We start from the raw sequence: 15,039 nt of genomic DNA, 5'->3' as shown, positions 1-15,039 counted from the left end.
TCTTGTTTTTCTCCTTAATTAAAAAAATATATATGTTTTATTTTCCCCTCTAGATAGTAAGAACCTCCACCTTATTTATTCATTGTATTTTTTATTGATTTTCGGTGTCCAACAAAGGTTTATTTGTAACTGATTATGAGCCATCCATAAAAGCATCAAAGCGATAACTCTCCCATTTTTATGGGAAAATTTGGTTCACCAAATAATGTCTCACAATGAACAATATATAACTCTCCAGTTTTGTTGTTGTTTAGTTTTGTTTTGCCTTTGCTCCTGGGAAATGGAAATTAAATGATATACTCAATTTTAGTAACCCAAGGACCTTGAAATATCTAGTGCTTCAATAGTTTTATTTGGTCTTTGTTTAGATATACATTTGAATCACCCATTAGTCTGTATGTCTTCCCATCCAGATTCTTTTTGGAATATGAACAGGTAAAACTTAAAAACAGAGAAATATAAACCCAATTTTATACCATGAAGACCATATTTCAAGACTAGAAATGAAAAAGAAGGATGTAATTACTCTCATCGACACTGAACAAAAATGTCCAATTCAATTCTATGTTAAGTCAGTATCTAGCATCTCTCTATTATTTCAAGAGATGTCATAAATTTCTAAGGGAATTGTGTGTGTGTGTGTGTAAAATACATCTAGATGATATTTATATAAGGCAACACTTTCCTGGGACAAAGCTGAATGAACTAGGATCCTAGAAATATCAAAAAATAGGAACAACAACATAATAATAGAGTGTCACTCTCCAAAAGTCTGGAAATCACTATCAAGGAGAATCCTCTAGAATTTTCTGTGGCCCAGAGCTTGTTTCCTATATAAGCAGTTCTTGTAACCTGAATTACCCACATCATTTCTTCAGTCTTAGAATTGTTCTCTGTTGCCATAGTTTAAAAAAAAAAAAACTCAGCAGTGTCAATTTTTTAGTATTAGTCCTAAATTTTTATTGAAATTAACACTTTCAATTCACTGTTTTCCTACAAATAACTCAGGATAAAAAAAATGTTTAATTTAGTGTCTGTGGTCAACTCATAAGGCAAAGCAATTCATGAATCCGGAAAGTAAGATACACCTGCACTGGACTGGAGAAACGTCACAGAATATGCAAATCAAATTTCCTTGTGGTTGACAAGTTTCTATTATCAAACTGCTAACTGTGTTTATTTCCCCCTCAATAACTGGATTTTTGTCATGAATACACATTGAGCCCTGCAGTTATTAGCTGTGATGACTAGGTGACAGTGAGGACACTACTGGAGATTTTGCATTTGACAGATCATTGACAGTCACATTTCTGTTTTTCTTCTTCCCTTCACTTAACAGGAATCATGCAAGAGGAAATGAACTGGAGCGATTAGAGATTATTCACGTTTAATAGCACACATCCTTTTAGCTGGCGGTTAGAACAATACACAATGTGGCAGAGTTAAACAGAGGCATCAATTACACTCTCAGACCTGTTAATATTTTTGACAATATTTAAATAGCACATCCCTTCAGGGCATGGCTTTTCTTTGCCCTCTCAGTTACACACCTGTCAAGTGTTTAATTTGCCAAAGGGAAACAGTTTGATTTCTAACGGCAGTCTTAATACTGAAGAAGCAAATTAGAAAAATTAAACATTGTTGAAAAGAAGTAATGAGAAGGATCTGAGGGGAAAAGTAAGCTCATTTCAACATGGCACGTCAGCCTCTGTCATTAATGCAACAATGTGATCATGTTCTTCAATATGCTGCTGTATACCTTGAGCTTTTAATTATTCACTCCCTTTGCTTTTTAATTAGGGAAATGATGGCAGAGAAAAATTGGAAGTGTCAAATTTACCAGTAATACCAAAAAATATGGAGCCAGTAACTTGAACCTATCATGTATATAAAATTATACATCTGAAACATAACTTAGGTACAAGGTAATAAACAAAACCTTGCCACTGATCAGATTTCTGTAGCTTCTGGTTTAAAAGCAAAAGCAAATGTCATTCCTTAGGTGCATTAATTAAATTATAAATACCAATAAATTAGCAATTGATACACTATATAGAAAATTTAAATTTAACATAATAAAGCCTAGAATATTTATGTTTAAACTTTAAAACAGAAAATAGTAAAAGCTTTTGAAGTTTTACTCTAGTCACACAAAAATAAAAAATCTGGTTCAATAAACAAATGAAATTGAATTAGCAAAGATTGGAGACTAAAGTGAAGAGTCACAACTGAGAAGTTATCCGTGGTTTTAACAGAAATTAAACTCTTAGCATCTGAAGACCAAGTTTCCACCTTTGGGGGAAAAAAAATGTGAGAAAGGCTGCAGCATCAAAAAAGGAAAATGGCTATGCCTTGCGAGGCCAAGAAAACAGAATTCTAGCAAGTTACTGTAGGGAAAATGGAGTCAGTTGGCTTCCTCCCCAGCCAACTACTGGCCCTGACTTGGTGATCTGCCGGTCCAAGATGATGGAACACAGCGTGGGTGCCGTCCATCTTACAGATATGCTCTAACACTCTTATGTAAGCACCCTGGCTGTGAGCCACCTTTGTCTTTGTATGGTATAAAGGAGTTTGGCCGTTTTATGGGGGGGGCTGCTGAGACATACGGGGGCCGCTGGCTGCAACCAGCAACGGTGCTGATTGTGCCCAATAAGCCTAAATAAATTAAGTCTACTTTGCCTTCGGCTCCACGCATCTTCTTCCAGCTTCCATTGCCGCGGACCACTTACCCCGGGACTTCTACCACCTAGGACAGTTACTCCACCTCTATAAGCCACTGTAGTAACAGAGTGTGGGCCAGAGGGTTTCCTTGGTCCCTTTCAATACTTGAACAGGTGATCAAAGAACCAAAAGTCCAAAGGCATGTAAGACATGCCTGCAGAATTCATAAACCTCACAGCTTACTTAGTCCTGAAATACATGTGTCTATCATGAATGTATCAGTAACATCACTACTTAGACACTATGAGATTCGATATTATGGTCAGATTTCCAAGGAAGTTTCAGCTGAATCACATGGAGCACAAACAGTTTTAGAACCGATATCCTACTTCCACTTGGAATAGTAAAACAAGCTCAAAACAAGTAGGACTATTTCTCCCCTCCCTTCAGCAGATGTGATAAATACTAAAGCTATTCCCCTTACATACGGCTGGCTAGATAGGAAATTTTGACAGCTATCTCACTGGACTAGTGGTATTTCCTGACATACTTACTAGTACTTTCTGTTTCAACTTTTTCTCTCCTTCTAATCATATCTTCATAATACAATAAATAAGGGGACAACATCTGTTCAACTTTTTCAGTTTCTGAAAAACCAGACAATTTTCCACGTCATAATCACACTTATATTCAGGATATTGGTTTCTCCAAAACCCTGCCAATCCACCCTGAAAAGGAGTACTTAAGGCCAATCTTTTCAATAACTTGCAAAGGGGACAAGCATAACTACATATAACAACAACAAACAAAACTCTTTTTCTTCATGATCACAACCTTTAAAATCATTAAGCATAATTTCACTGGAGAAAAATATTTTTAAAGATTCTTGATTTAATTTTTTGGCTACCAAAATATCTAGACTAAGAAGTTACATGACATTAAACAAATTCCTTCTCTATCACTATTTGTTCTTTTTGCATTTGGCACATTTTCGAAGGTTTTTTTTTTTTCTAAATTGGAGCAGCTCTTTCACTGAATTATAAAACTAGTCTTCAAGTTTCATTTTTAACCTTTTAAGGCAGAATATTTGTTAGCAAGTCATCCATAACCATTAAGTTAATGCTAAAAATGTTAGAATGGGAATTAACTTGGACTGTAGGCATAGATTGACTTCAAACCTTGAGAGAATAACAACCCATTTTAAAAAATACATTTTTTAAACTTGAGAAATTATTGATTAAATTAAGTTCAAAGAACATGTGACTTCGGTTTTCATTCTGTCATTGTGATATGTTTCAGTTTTAATATTAGTGTTAGGAGTTCTTAATGCTCATAATTTTTAAAGAAAAAGAAAACCACTGTGTTACATTTGGAAGTTCGAATGTTTATCACCATCTGATGCTGTCACGGAAGCAATTGCTACTTACACTGCTTCAAGAAGTGAGACTTGCAATTCCTCTAACTGATGACAATGTAATTATTCCTTTTACTGTCAAAACAGAGGTGATTTCCCTTCCTCACACACAATTATACATGCAAATCCAGGCTCATCTGAAATCTTGTAAGTGTACGGAATGTCTGAATCTGAATGAGCAAGATCACAGGAACAATGAGCCTTAGTGAGGATGGAAACCAAGTCTACAGCCATCCACCCTAAACCTATTTTTCTCATCCTGTTCTGCAGGGGCTCATTCTTCAGCTTTCAACACAATGTCATATCATCTACAATATACAGCAACAACCATTACAGAAATAACTGGGGTGAGGGAGTGGGAGCCACAGTGAATCTGAATGTCTTCTTTGGAGGTTTAAATGATTTCATTAACTCTTCATTAACACATACAAAAATCCGAGATCTATACCATGCAGTGAACCCTGCTTTGGGTGAATGATGTCCTACCTGGTCTTTCAGCTGCTGTACTGAAGTCTGAAGGTTCAGAATCTGACTGAAGAGTGGGCTCTGCAAGACTGACTTGAGAAGGTTCAGTTTGTCTTCATTTGCCACATCCCCACGTTCTCGGAGCTTGGCTTGCAATCGCTCTGCTGCCTGCAGGGCCCGATTTTTGTCTGTACCAAAGAGCAGCATTAGTCAATAATAGGAATCAAGCCATGCTTACAGAAATCCTAAAATGATTCTCCTTTCAAGAGCATAAAATTGACTCAGGAAAAGAAAAGGAGGGACTGCAACACGTCACTCTAAAGATGTACATTAAACCTTGAAGTCTCCTGTAAGAAAGTTGGTTTGAAAGCAGGGAACTGGTTACAGTGTATGCTACATGCAACTAATTTTAAAGTACTGAAACTAATTCAGATAAAATATATTTGAGTGCTAAGGCCAGCTATTTCAACTTTACAATAAAAACTATTGAAGACCAGTCTGTGATCTCGCAAATGCTGATATTTTCACCTTTAAAAAAATGTACTTACATATAAGAAAAATGAGAAATATAACTAACAACTAAGTGAAGGCTGTTAACCCAAAATATGACAATTTCATATATTAAGGGACAAAGTATTCTATGCTTGAGAATTTACTTGAAATCACATTTTACTTGAAATCAATGCATCACAGTAATACATATCCCTTCAAAAACATGACTTAATACTTTGTTTTTCCCAAAATTTAAATAGCAAATTTACATATACATAATTTACAATTAATATAATTCAAATACTAATTGATCGCTTTATGTATCAGGCACAAAGTTACAAAATAAATATTTTGAATAATCCTAATATTATATAATAATATATAAATAATAATAATAATAATAATAATATTAAGCCTAGCATCTTACGTGCATGTTCCACCAGTGAGTTTTTGCTAGAAATAGTAATTTAAAACATCTCCCTAGAACTCTCTCTCTTTTACTTATAAGTGAAGCCAAATTTATTTTTTAATAGAGACTGTTCAGGTATGTGTTATGACAGATTCGTGATGGTAACAAATTTACCTATTAAAATATATTTGCCATATCATACAGTAATCAAAGAGTGGGAAATATCACCAGAGCCATTTTCTATAACATTAAGTGTGGAATTTCACAGAAATTGGGAAATTAAAACATTAATTAATGTTGACCATGAGTTCACAAACACACATAAATGTAAATGGTATTTTCTCATATGCAGAATTTTAAAAGCAAATAATGAGAACTTCAGTCTGGGTCCTATTTCCCATAGTATCTCAGGATACAAATTTAGTATTAATTCCCCTGTCAGTTCTTGGAAGGTATGCAACTCAGTAAAAACTTATAGAATAATGGTTAGAAAGTAATAATTTAAACAATTTTATATTTCCCCTTTGTTTTCCACTTTCTTACGAGGAAGTTTCCCTATAGGGACTAGTAGTCTTTTTGGTGTGGGATTTCAGTATAAAATTGGTGATGAAGGAAATGGACACCCATTCATTTTCATTCCCAGCACAGTACCAGGAACAAATCACAGTAATGATCCCCATGATCACAAAAACAACTCCTTTTCCTGCCACCTACTCTCATCCTACCCCTCCAAACCTGCAGCTGTCAAGACACCAGCTGCACTCATCAAGGTGTCAGAGAGAGAGAAATCCAGATACCTCCCAATAATAAGTCCCCTGGACTAGGTGAGGACTGTGGTGTCAGATGAGGGACACAGGGAGTGGGTGTACCATACCTGATATACCTGCAACTAGTTCTACAAACTAGTTTCTATAAAGAGCACTATGAAAAAAAAAAAAAGATAAACACACGAGCCTGGGAAATTTGACTATGTCAACTTAAATTATCTCATGTAAAAATCAAACTGCCTTAAATGATCACTGAAGGTTGTCAGCCTCAGTTTTTGTTACTGTTATCTTTGCCAACTTAAAACCAAGAGCTCAGTAGTATTTCACCTGCCACAGATAAAGTAAAAGTATGAATGACATAGGGAATGATCTTTTTTTAGTATTAAAAAAAGAAACTTTTGAACTTTCTGGTGTTATCCAGAAGCAAACATTAGCCAGAATTGGGTTCATAAATGAGAAAACTGGGTTGACATTAAGCTTTATTAAAACCCATTATTGGCAAAAACATCTCATATACTTTTAACTTTTGCTTATAAATGATGTTTTTTATAACATTCAGATGAAATTGTCCAAATATAAAAACACATCACCTGGTATAATGTTAGATAAAAACTTTTTTAAAAACCATGTCACATAGACAGAATCCTGCTATTTAGAAAATACAACATTGAAAGGATCCCAATGGAAGGTGTTTCAATTCTTATAAAAATAGTAAGGAACAGGGTCTTACCTATAGTTTCTAACATTTCTTCCAAAGTTCAGTGTTCTCTACAATGACAACAAACAGCAACTAAAATGCAACTGGGAAGAAAAGAAATAAAATAGAATGGTTATGTTTTAGCAGAACTTTAAAATTATATTCTAAAACTATATACTGTAAAAAGCTCTTGATACTACTACAGTTCTTTTGACCATTAAAATCTTGTTGATTTAACTTACGATAGTTTTCCTTATAGGCAAGAAAAAAGTAATCGTTTTAGGACTAATGCAAAATTATTGTATCTTTGCAGATAATTCTTCCATAATAAGGTAAAAGGCATGAAATCTTTTAAATAAGATGGTAGACGTATCCAAAACATGTCCTTAAGAGCTCCTCAACACAGACCCCTATAACCGATAACCTTTGGCCTCACTTTGGATTACAGCTTACTTCACTCTGCGTGAGAAATTCTGTGGGCAAAAAAAAAGTTCGAATGTAAAAAGTATAAGATGTGATCCTCGAATGCACACAGTCTTGATTGTGGAGACAATACACACATACCAGTTAGAAATGAATTGTGATAATCAAGCAGTACGTGAACCACTGGAAGATAATACATTAAATCATGGATGAAAAAATAAATACAGGAGTGTCACATGGAAAATTTTTCAAAGGTTTCAAAATACCCTCCTGACTATAATGTTCTCTTCTTTCCCACTCAAAACAAAAACCTCCTCAAGTCCCTCAACTCCCACCAACCTCATACTTCTCTGATAATACTTATCTAGACTCTGAAATGTTGAACTGAGATCTCCTCTGACAATGTCCACATCAGTAACCCATCTTTAATCTTTGCTGTCCAACAATGTTGCACAAAGTCTCCATCGTTACATCTATCCTTTGCTTTGCAGAAAACAGAATCATCAGGAAGTCAGTCTATAATTCCTTCAACGGAGAAAAGGAATCTACAACCACATCCTTACTTTTCATCTGGAAGATGAGAAGGGATTTCTCTGAGAAGGAACAAGTTACCCCTGTTATCGCTTAAGGAGAAAATGCATTTGGAAAAAATTGAGTATGTGATATATATGAGCAGATGCAAAGACCATCGATGTCTGCAATTAGCTCTACGTAATGAGAGAATAGAACTTATTGATTTTCCTTACTCCAATTTAGAATATACTATTTAAAACAGCAACTCCATCTCAAAGTCAAATAGCTCAACCACTGGCACTTGTTTTGAAAAGTGCCCTGGTGTCACATCAAGAGGACACTGGCTCTAACCTAGAACTGAAACTTACACAGCACTGTGGCTTGAGCAAGGGGCCGATCATCTGAACCTCAGTTTCCTAGAAAACACATTTACTCATTGGGTATATTACAATAAATGAGATAAATAAAATATGCCCATTTCCAGCTCGTAACTATAAAATACATATTCAGGATTAATGCTGAGACCATGAGCATTCAATGCCAGGTACTGCATGGTTCTATGGGGGAAAATACAGGGGAATATTAAAAATAGACAAGGAAACTGTAACATTCCTTCATAAAATAGCATACAATTAGGTCCCCTGCCCCCCAAAAATTATTAACTCTGACAATTAAAAAATAAAAGCAAAGATACCCCAAAATAAGGAAACCAGGTGCATTTAATTAAACTGCCCAGGAGGAAGCATGATAACAATGAAAGAGCACGGAACAGGGAGTCTGCTATCTTGAATTAAAATTTCAGCTTGACCACTTACTCATTATATCTTATATGCCCTTGTTAAGTTGCTATCTTTTTTGAACTTGAAAATCTCTAATTACAAATAAATAATATTCATAAAGTTTGGAAAGGATCAAATTATATACATGAGTGCTTGGTATGCACACTACAATTTAGTTCTATCCCCTTTCCTCTCTGAAAAATTAACTCAGGAAGACAGGCAGTATTGCATGATGTGGAAGGGGAGGTAGACTATGGATTTAGGGGATGATGACTGAGGAGCAGTCTGCAGGGAAAGTACAGAGGAGGCAGTTCCCAATTGAGAAAAACACTGTCGTACAAGAGTTCACCTATGAATCAGTTATGTGCAAATAGAATTATTTTTGTTTCCCCCCAGAGAAACTCTTATCATAAAAAAAAAAAAGAAAGAAAAGAAAAAAGAAAGGCTTAATTCAGCTGCAAGTCACTGCCATTAGCTCCCAGATGAGAATTCTACTCCTTTGGATTTCAGTGATAAAAAAATTAGTTTCACAGTTTATCTTCTCTGCTCTGATGTCCCAAAAATAAATACATGGCTTGTTTGAGGTTGTCCAGGAGATTTCACCATAAGTAACCATGACAAAGAAAGAAGAAGTTAAAAAAAAAAAAGGAAAAAAGTGTTCTCTTTTATGACCTATACCCCTATACCCTCCCAAGGATTCAGTTCTAAGTATAAAGAAACTTATTGGTAATCACAGAATTTTTGAGACGGAGATATGGCGTCTACTCCCATCAAACTGTAGATATGAATTCTCCTTCTCACACTTTAACCACCCAGCCATCACTCTTCCCTCTTTACCCACCTCTACACTATATGGAAATAGAAGGGTATGTGGGTGATAACTGTGGGTCATGGCGAATGGGTAAGGTTTTAAAAAGATCCAACACATGTCAGAAGAATACCAAGTTCTAAGGGTCTTTCTGGGCAATTCCTGCTCTCAGTGAGGATGATGAATCAGAAGGGCAGTCAACAGAAGAGATGTGGATACAATAACAGAGCAATCGACTCTAATGGTAGGGCAGAAATAGTACTAATAACAGCAAACATGCAGCACCTATCACATGCTGGACACTGTTCAAAGCATATTATATATACAGTTAAGTCCTTTAATCTTCACACAATCCACTGACTTTACAAACGAGGAAACTGAGACACAGAACGGTTAAGTAACTTGCCCAAATTCATACCACTAGTAAGTGATGGAGCCAGGATTTGAACCCAGGCAGTTTGGCTCCAGTCAATTAACAATTTCACTTCTACAATGTACTGCCTCTCGATAGGAAAGAGTTTTTCACTTCACCATTCTCTTTCCTCTTTCCAAGTTAAAAATTGTGTAGACCTTGCCCTACACAAGGAGAAACTAAAGGAAAAAATAGAGATACAACGTGAATGAAGTCTAGGGAAGCAAACTGAATAAAGTCTGAAGCGGACTGGTGTCCACAGTGCAATACAGCCAACAATGCATACAAGGCATGAGTAAGTCAGAATTAAGTATTTTAGAAATGATAGGTAGCTTTGTCAAAGAAAGATCAGTCATAGTCACCATTTATATAATGTTCTCATATATGGTTAAACAAATCACTTTTAAAAACCAAGATTTTAAGAAAACTCCCAAGGAAAAACTGTGTCCTTCTATTACTATTCTAAGTACATTAAAGAATATGGCTGTTATATTTCAAGATACTAAATCCCTCAATACAATGAGACTAAACATATTCAAATAGTATAGAAAATACTAGTTCCCTTCTAGCCACTGTTCGTGTACTCTGCTTATAGCCATACCATGATTTGGTTATAACTGAACTTGTCTGTCTCAGTAGTCATGGAATTCCAAATTACAAGACATATCAATAATGATCAATGAACAAACTATTGTGCCGGACAAGTGCCATTTACACGCATTACATCATGGGAGCAGGGACCCTGACCACAATGTCCTCCACTGCCTGGCCCATCATTCTCTCACTTCCCAGATAAACAACACAGGAAAGGAGAGGCTGAGGTCTTACTCAAGGCCACACAACTACTAAGCCAGAGAACTTACATTTGAATCCAACTCTGCCTGATTTCAAAGCCCACACTCATTCTTCTATCACCTACCCCATATTTTCCATATTGTCTCAAAGAAAAAAAAAATCATGTGGTGGAAATACATTGTTAAATGAAAAAAAAAGTGCAGGACAACGTATTAAATTACTAGTGTTTGCATAAACGGGAAGGGAAAGGTTCGCGTAAGTAAAATTAATATGCGCCTATTAAAGCACAGATGATTTCTGCAAGCTTTCCAAAGCCTAATAATAGTGGGATGTGGGAGGGATGGACAGACATTAACAGAAATATAGTTTGCACTGCATTTCTTTTGTGTGTTTTTTTAAATATATTTTGCATCAATAGAAGGTTATCAGATTTAGCAAATAAAAACACAGGACACCTAGTTCAATTTGAGTTTCAGATAAATGAATAATTTTGTAGTATCAATATATCTTATACAATTCTTGGGACATACTTATACTAAACACTAAATTATCGATTATCTAAAATTCAAATTTAACTGGGCATCCATTATTTTATCTGGCAAGTCTACTTATGTATATATTAACTCAGAAAAAAATCAAATTTTAAAAATCATTCTTAATTTAAGGCCTTTATGCTTCCTGCAAAACTTTAATATAGTGACACAGTTGCCAAAACCTTTAGAAATCTCTAAAGGTTTTGGCTGTAACTATATGATTCTCCAAAAGTGGATGATAACACTAGCTTCAGCAGAGGATAAAAATCAAACAGGATATTACTTTTATTTAGAAACAGGAATTTATTGACTAATCATTTTACTTTTCAACAAGTTGTACTGGTAATTTGATGGCATAGCTATTATATAGTAGAAAATCAGTGCTTGAAACATAAATCATTCTTCCCAGTGCAGATTACATTTCAACTAACAAGTGAAATTATGTTTTGTGTTAAAAATAACCCAACTAAGAGAAATTGGCCCAAATGCATACAATTTTCTAGTTATCTTAAACAATTCGGACTGTGAAAGGAGTAACGTATTAAAAGAGCTTGCTGCAATGGCTGTGGCTTGTCAAAGTCGCTCAGCATCTGTTCTTCCATTTAAATTTAGCATTTGTCTTATTCAGAGCTGTCTCAGCACTACCTGAAGGTAGCAGACAAGGGCAAGGCTGTAGTCAGTCATCTGCAGGTAGTTTGTCATCAAGTCATTTGGCCATGACAGCAGAACTTTCCCTTCCACTCATAATTCACAGTCTAGGGTCCTGTTACTGAACTACTACTGCTCCAAAAGCACAGAAACAACACACTACACAACAGCACCATGCAGCTATCCAACAGAACACACTCAGCGGCTTCTTAATCTGTTCTTTTAAACGTCTTCCTCGTTTTTATATGCTTGATCAAAAAAGCATACGTGAACAAAATTTTTAAAGTTGACGTTTATGAATCTTTTTGAATTCCTTCAAAAATCACAGAATTGATTAATGTTATTTTATTTCCCAAAATCAAAGATAATCAAGTATCAAGTATTAATCAAACCTTTACAACATACTTGAAATACAGATCGATATAGTCTTGTCCTCCCGTTATAAATTGGAAAGATAAATTACCTGTCCAAATTGAAAATGCTGACGGGCCACAGAGTTAGAAAAGAACTCAAATTGTTGTTTACTGATTCAACAACACACGAGTCGCCTACATGACTGACATGTTAGGTGTCAGAAAATAGAGAAATGAGAACGCAGTCTGGGAACTCATGGGTCACGCGAATGGAAGAAAAAAACACATAAACACACACTTAAAATACAAGAAGACATGACAGGGTGTGGTAGACCAAAGTGAAGAGAAAGGAAAAGCTTCCTGGAGGTGGACACCCCCTGCAAAGAGTCCTAAAGAGCAGGTGAGAGTTAAGTCAGAAGGAGTGATAAAACCGCTCCCCACACAGAAACAAGGGCACATCGTACCTTCTGAGCACTACAAGCAGTTTCTTACCTGGACTGGAGCTGAAAGAAAAGGAAAGGCAGAGGCACAGGTAACGAAGTTAGAGAGGTCGGTACAGGATAAATTACTGAGGGTCCCGTATGCCATTCTTCAAGAGTTTAAATATTTAATTCTGAAGTTTATTGTGACACAGGGAGTAACATGGTTATGTTGTTTAAGAAAGATCCCTCTGATAATGATGTGGAAGACTTATCAGCAGCAAGAGAAACAAGAAAAAAAGAAGGTCAGGTAAGAAGCAATTTTTAAAAAGAGAGATTAAAATGAAAAACAAACAAAGATGGGAGACAGATTAAAGAATTAATTAAGAGCTATAAACAATAGGACCTGGTAATGCAGACATAATGAAAATGAATCTAGCATGAATCCCAGCATTCCTGCGTGAGTTCTTAATTGGATGGCAGTACCAATTGCCGAGATAAAGAATATAAAAAGAATGGCAGGTCAGTGGTATAACTGTTCTAGAAATGAAATTTGCCCTGATCAAGAGTTTAAAAGGCTGAATTATAGTACCTTATAAAGCTGCGATCAACTGAATTGTATCCCTCCAAACGTTGTATGTTGAAGCTGTAACCCTTGATATGACGCTATTTCGAGATATTTTATGGTCTTATAAAGAAAAGGTCTTATGAGAAAAGACTGTGGGCCTGAGGTGCAAGGTTCATTGTCCTTTCAAAAAGTATACATATTCTTACCTTACCTGCAGAGTCCTTAAAGCACATATACTGGGGGAGCCCAAACCACATGTATACAAGTGGACACTTTGGTCAATGTTGCCCAAGCAGTAGTTTGCAGTAATCAGAAGTTTATGGATGCTGATGGTAACCACTTTGAGCACCTCTTATAATTAGAAAGTCAAACGTGACTTGTATTCATCTTTTGTTATTAGTATATATTGAGTATTACAATTTTAATAGTTTTCCTTTCTTAAAACGTATATACACTTTTTGGGTACCTTCTGTTTACTAACTAGTTTTATAAAGACATTTTACCAGATTGAAAGTCACTGCCAAAATAAAACAAACATTATATTTTGTGATGGTTTTGAGTTAAACGCCCTTATTTACTGCTCAGACCAACTATGAAGTCAATTTTATAATTAGTCCCCCCCAAAAGAAAGAAAGAAACAAACAAAAAACACGTAGCTCACAGACAAGCTAGGATTTGGTTATGTAACAAATCAGTGGAGTGTCAGGGATTAAAATCTTGGGCTATTAATACTCAAGTGACGATCTGAAAGGCCGAACTTTCTTTTAAAAAATATTAGACAAATCAATTCTGTTTATAGTCCATTGTATCATATTTATTTCCTTCTTCCTCAACCCTCATCCATATGTATTTTTTTCAATAAGCAAAACAAACAACACATACATGTTAGAGAACTATGGATTCCAATAGTCTATCTCTGTAGACTCATTTTTAAATATTTTCCGTCCCTAATGTTCTTAGTACATCCCTGTAAGACAGGGGCCTTCAACTGTTAACTCACAGCAAACATGGCGGGTGACTCGGAGAAAAGATTTAGCTTCTGAGAATGAAGATATAGCCTCTTGTGCTCCCTCACTCCCTAGTTCAATACGGAGGAATTTAGGTGTGTTGGGCAGTTTGCCCATTTGTTATCTCAGTGGTAAGGATCAAGATGCAACAGGCCAGCATATTTCAGGCACAGAACCAGGTAGGGGGGCTCCTTCAAGGGCCGCCGCCCTGGAAGGCGAACAACAAGGGGCGGTGGGCCTCGGTCTCCAGAGGCAGCTAGCTGCTCACAGAGCACTCACTGCAGCCACTTTATTTTCTTGGGGGAAACCAAAAATGTGCAGAGGGAGTAACTTCGTGCCACAGAGTACTCAGGTGTAGTTCCTACGTTGACACTGACAACAAATTCTCCAGAGAAATGACTTTGGGCCCCTGCCTCCTGCCCTTCTGCCGGCCGGGAATGAGGCAATTCTGCAGTGGGTGGGCGCAGGCTGCGTCCCTGGTACTTAGAAAAAGCAGGGATACTCAAAGCATTCCCATGGGACCCAAAACACGGCTGGCAGCTGCTCTGCGTGAGGACTTATCAACTGCAGGAGGAAGTGACAGTACCGAAGATACCTGTCATTCCTCCGCCGCCATCTCAGGGACTTTCATTGAATCTGTGAGATCTCAGGGATGATACTGGGGCAGAACAATACACGGCTTTGTCAGTTGGGACTGAATGATTGATTCCTCAGGATACAGTCCTAAAGAACAGTGAATAGGAACAACCATTCTAATACGGACAAGCTGTGGAACTGGGAGGTGGGAGTGCAGACTAGAATACTACAACCCTGCAGCTTCCAGGAATCTCCCCAGCCAACTGCTTCAAATGCATGCTCTTCACCCAAGGTCATCTT

The 15,039-nt window shown here is 36.4% G+C and overlaps 1 protein-coding gene across 18 annotated transcripts in view; it reads right to left on the bottom strand.

Annotated features, from left to right (window-relative positions):
* Positions 1–15,039, bottom strand: part of MPDZ (multiple PDZ domain crumbs cell polarity complex component) — a 154,593-nt gene that overhangs the window by 122,688 nt on the left and 16,866 nt on the right. For all 18 annotated transcript variants that reach the window (XM_033122846.1, XM_033122849.1, XM_033122857.1 and 15 more), the window contains exons 2-3: positions 6,939–7,009; positions 4,562–4,728 (exon numbers count right to left, since the gene is read on the bottom strand). In XM_033122846.1, coding sequence (XP_032978737.1) covers positions 4,562–4,728; positions 6,939–6,954 — 183 coding nt within the window. In that variant the 5' untranslated portion in view covers positions 6,955–7,009. The remainder of the gene's footprint in view (positions 1–4,561; positions 4,729–6,938; positions 7,010–15,039) is intronic.

Source organism: Rhinolophus ferrumequinum, chromosome 12 (assembly GCF_004115265.2).
Source record: "Rhinolophus ferrumequinum isolate MPI-CBG mRhiFer1 chromosome 12, mRhiFer1_v1.p, whole genome shotgun sequence".
Lineage (NCBI taxonomy): Eukaryota > Metazoa > Chordata > Mammalia > Chiroptera > Rhinolophidae > Rhinolophus > Rhinolophus ferrumequinum.
This window is presented reverse-complemented; position numbering and strand designations above follow the sequence as displayed.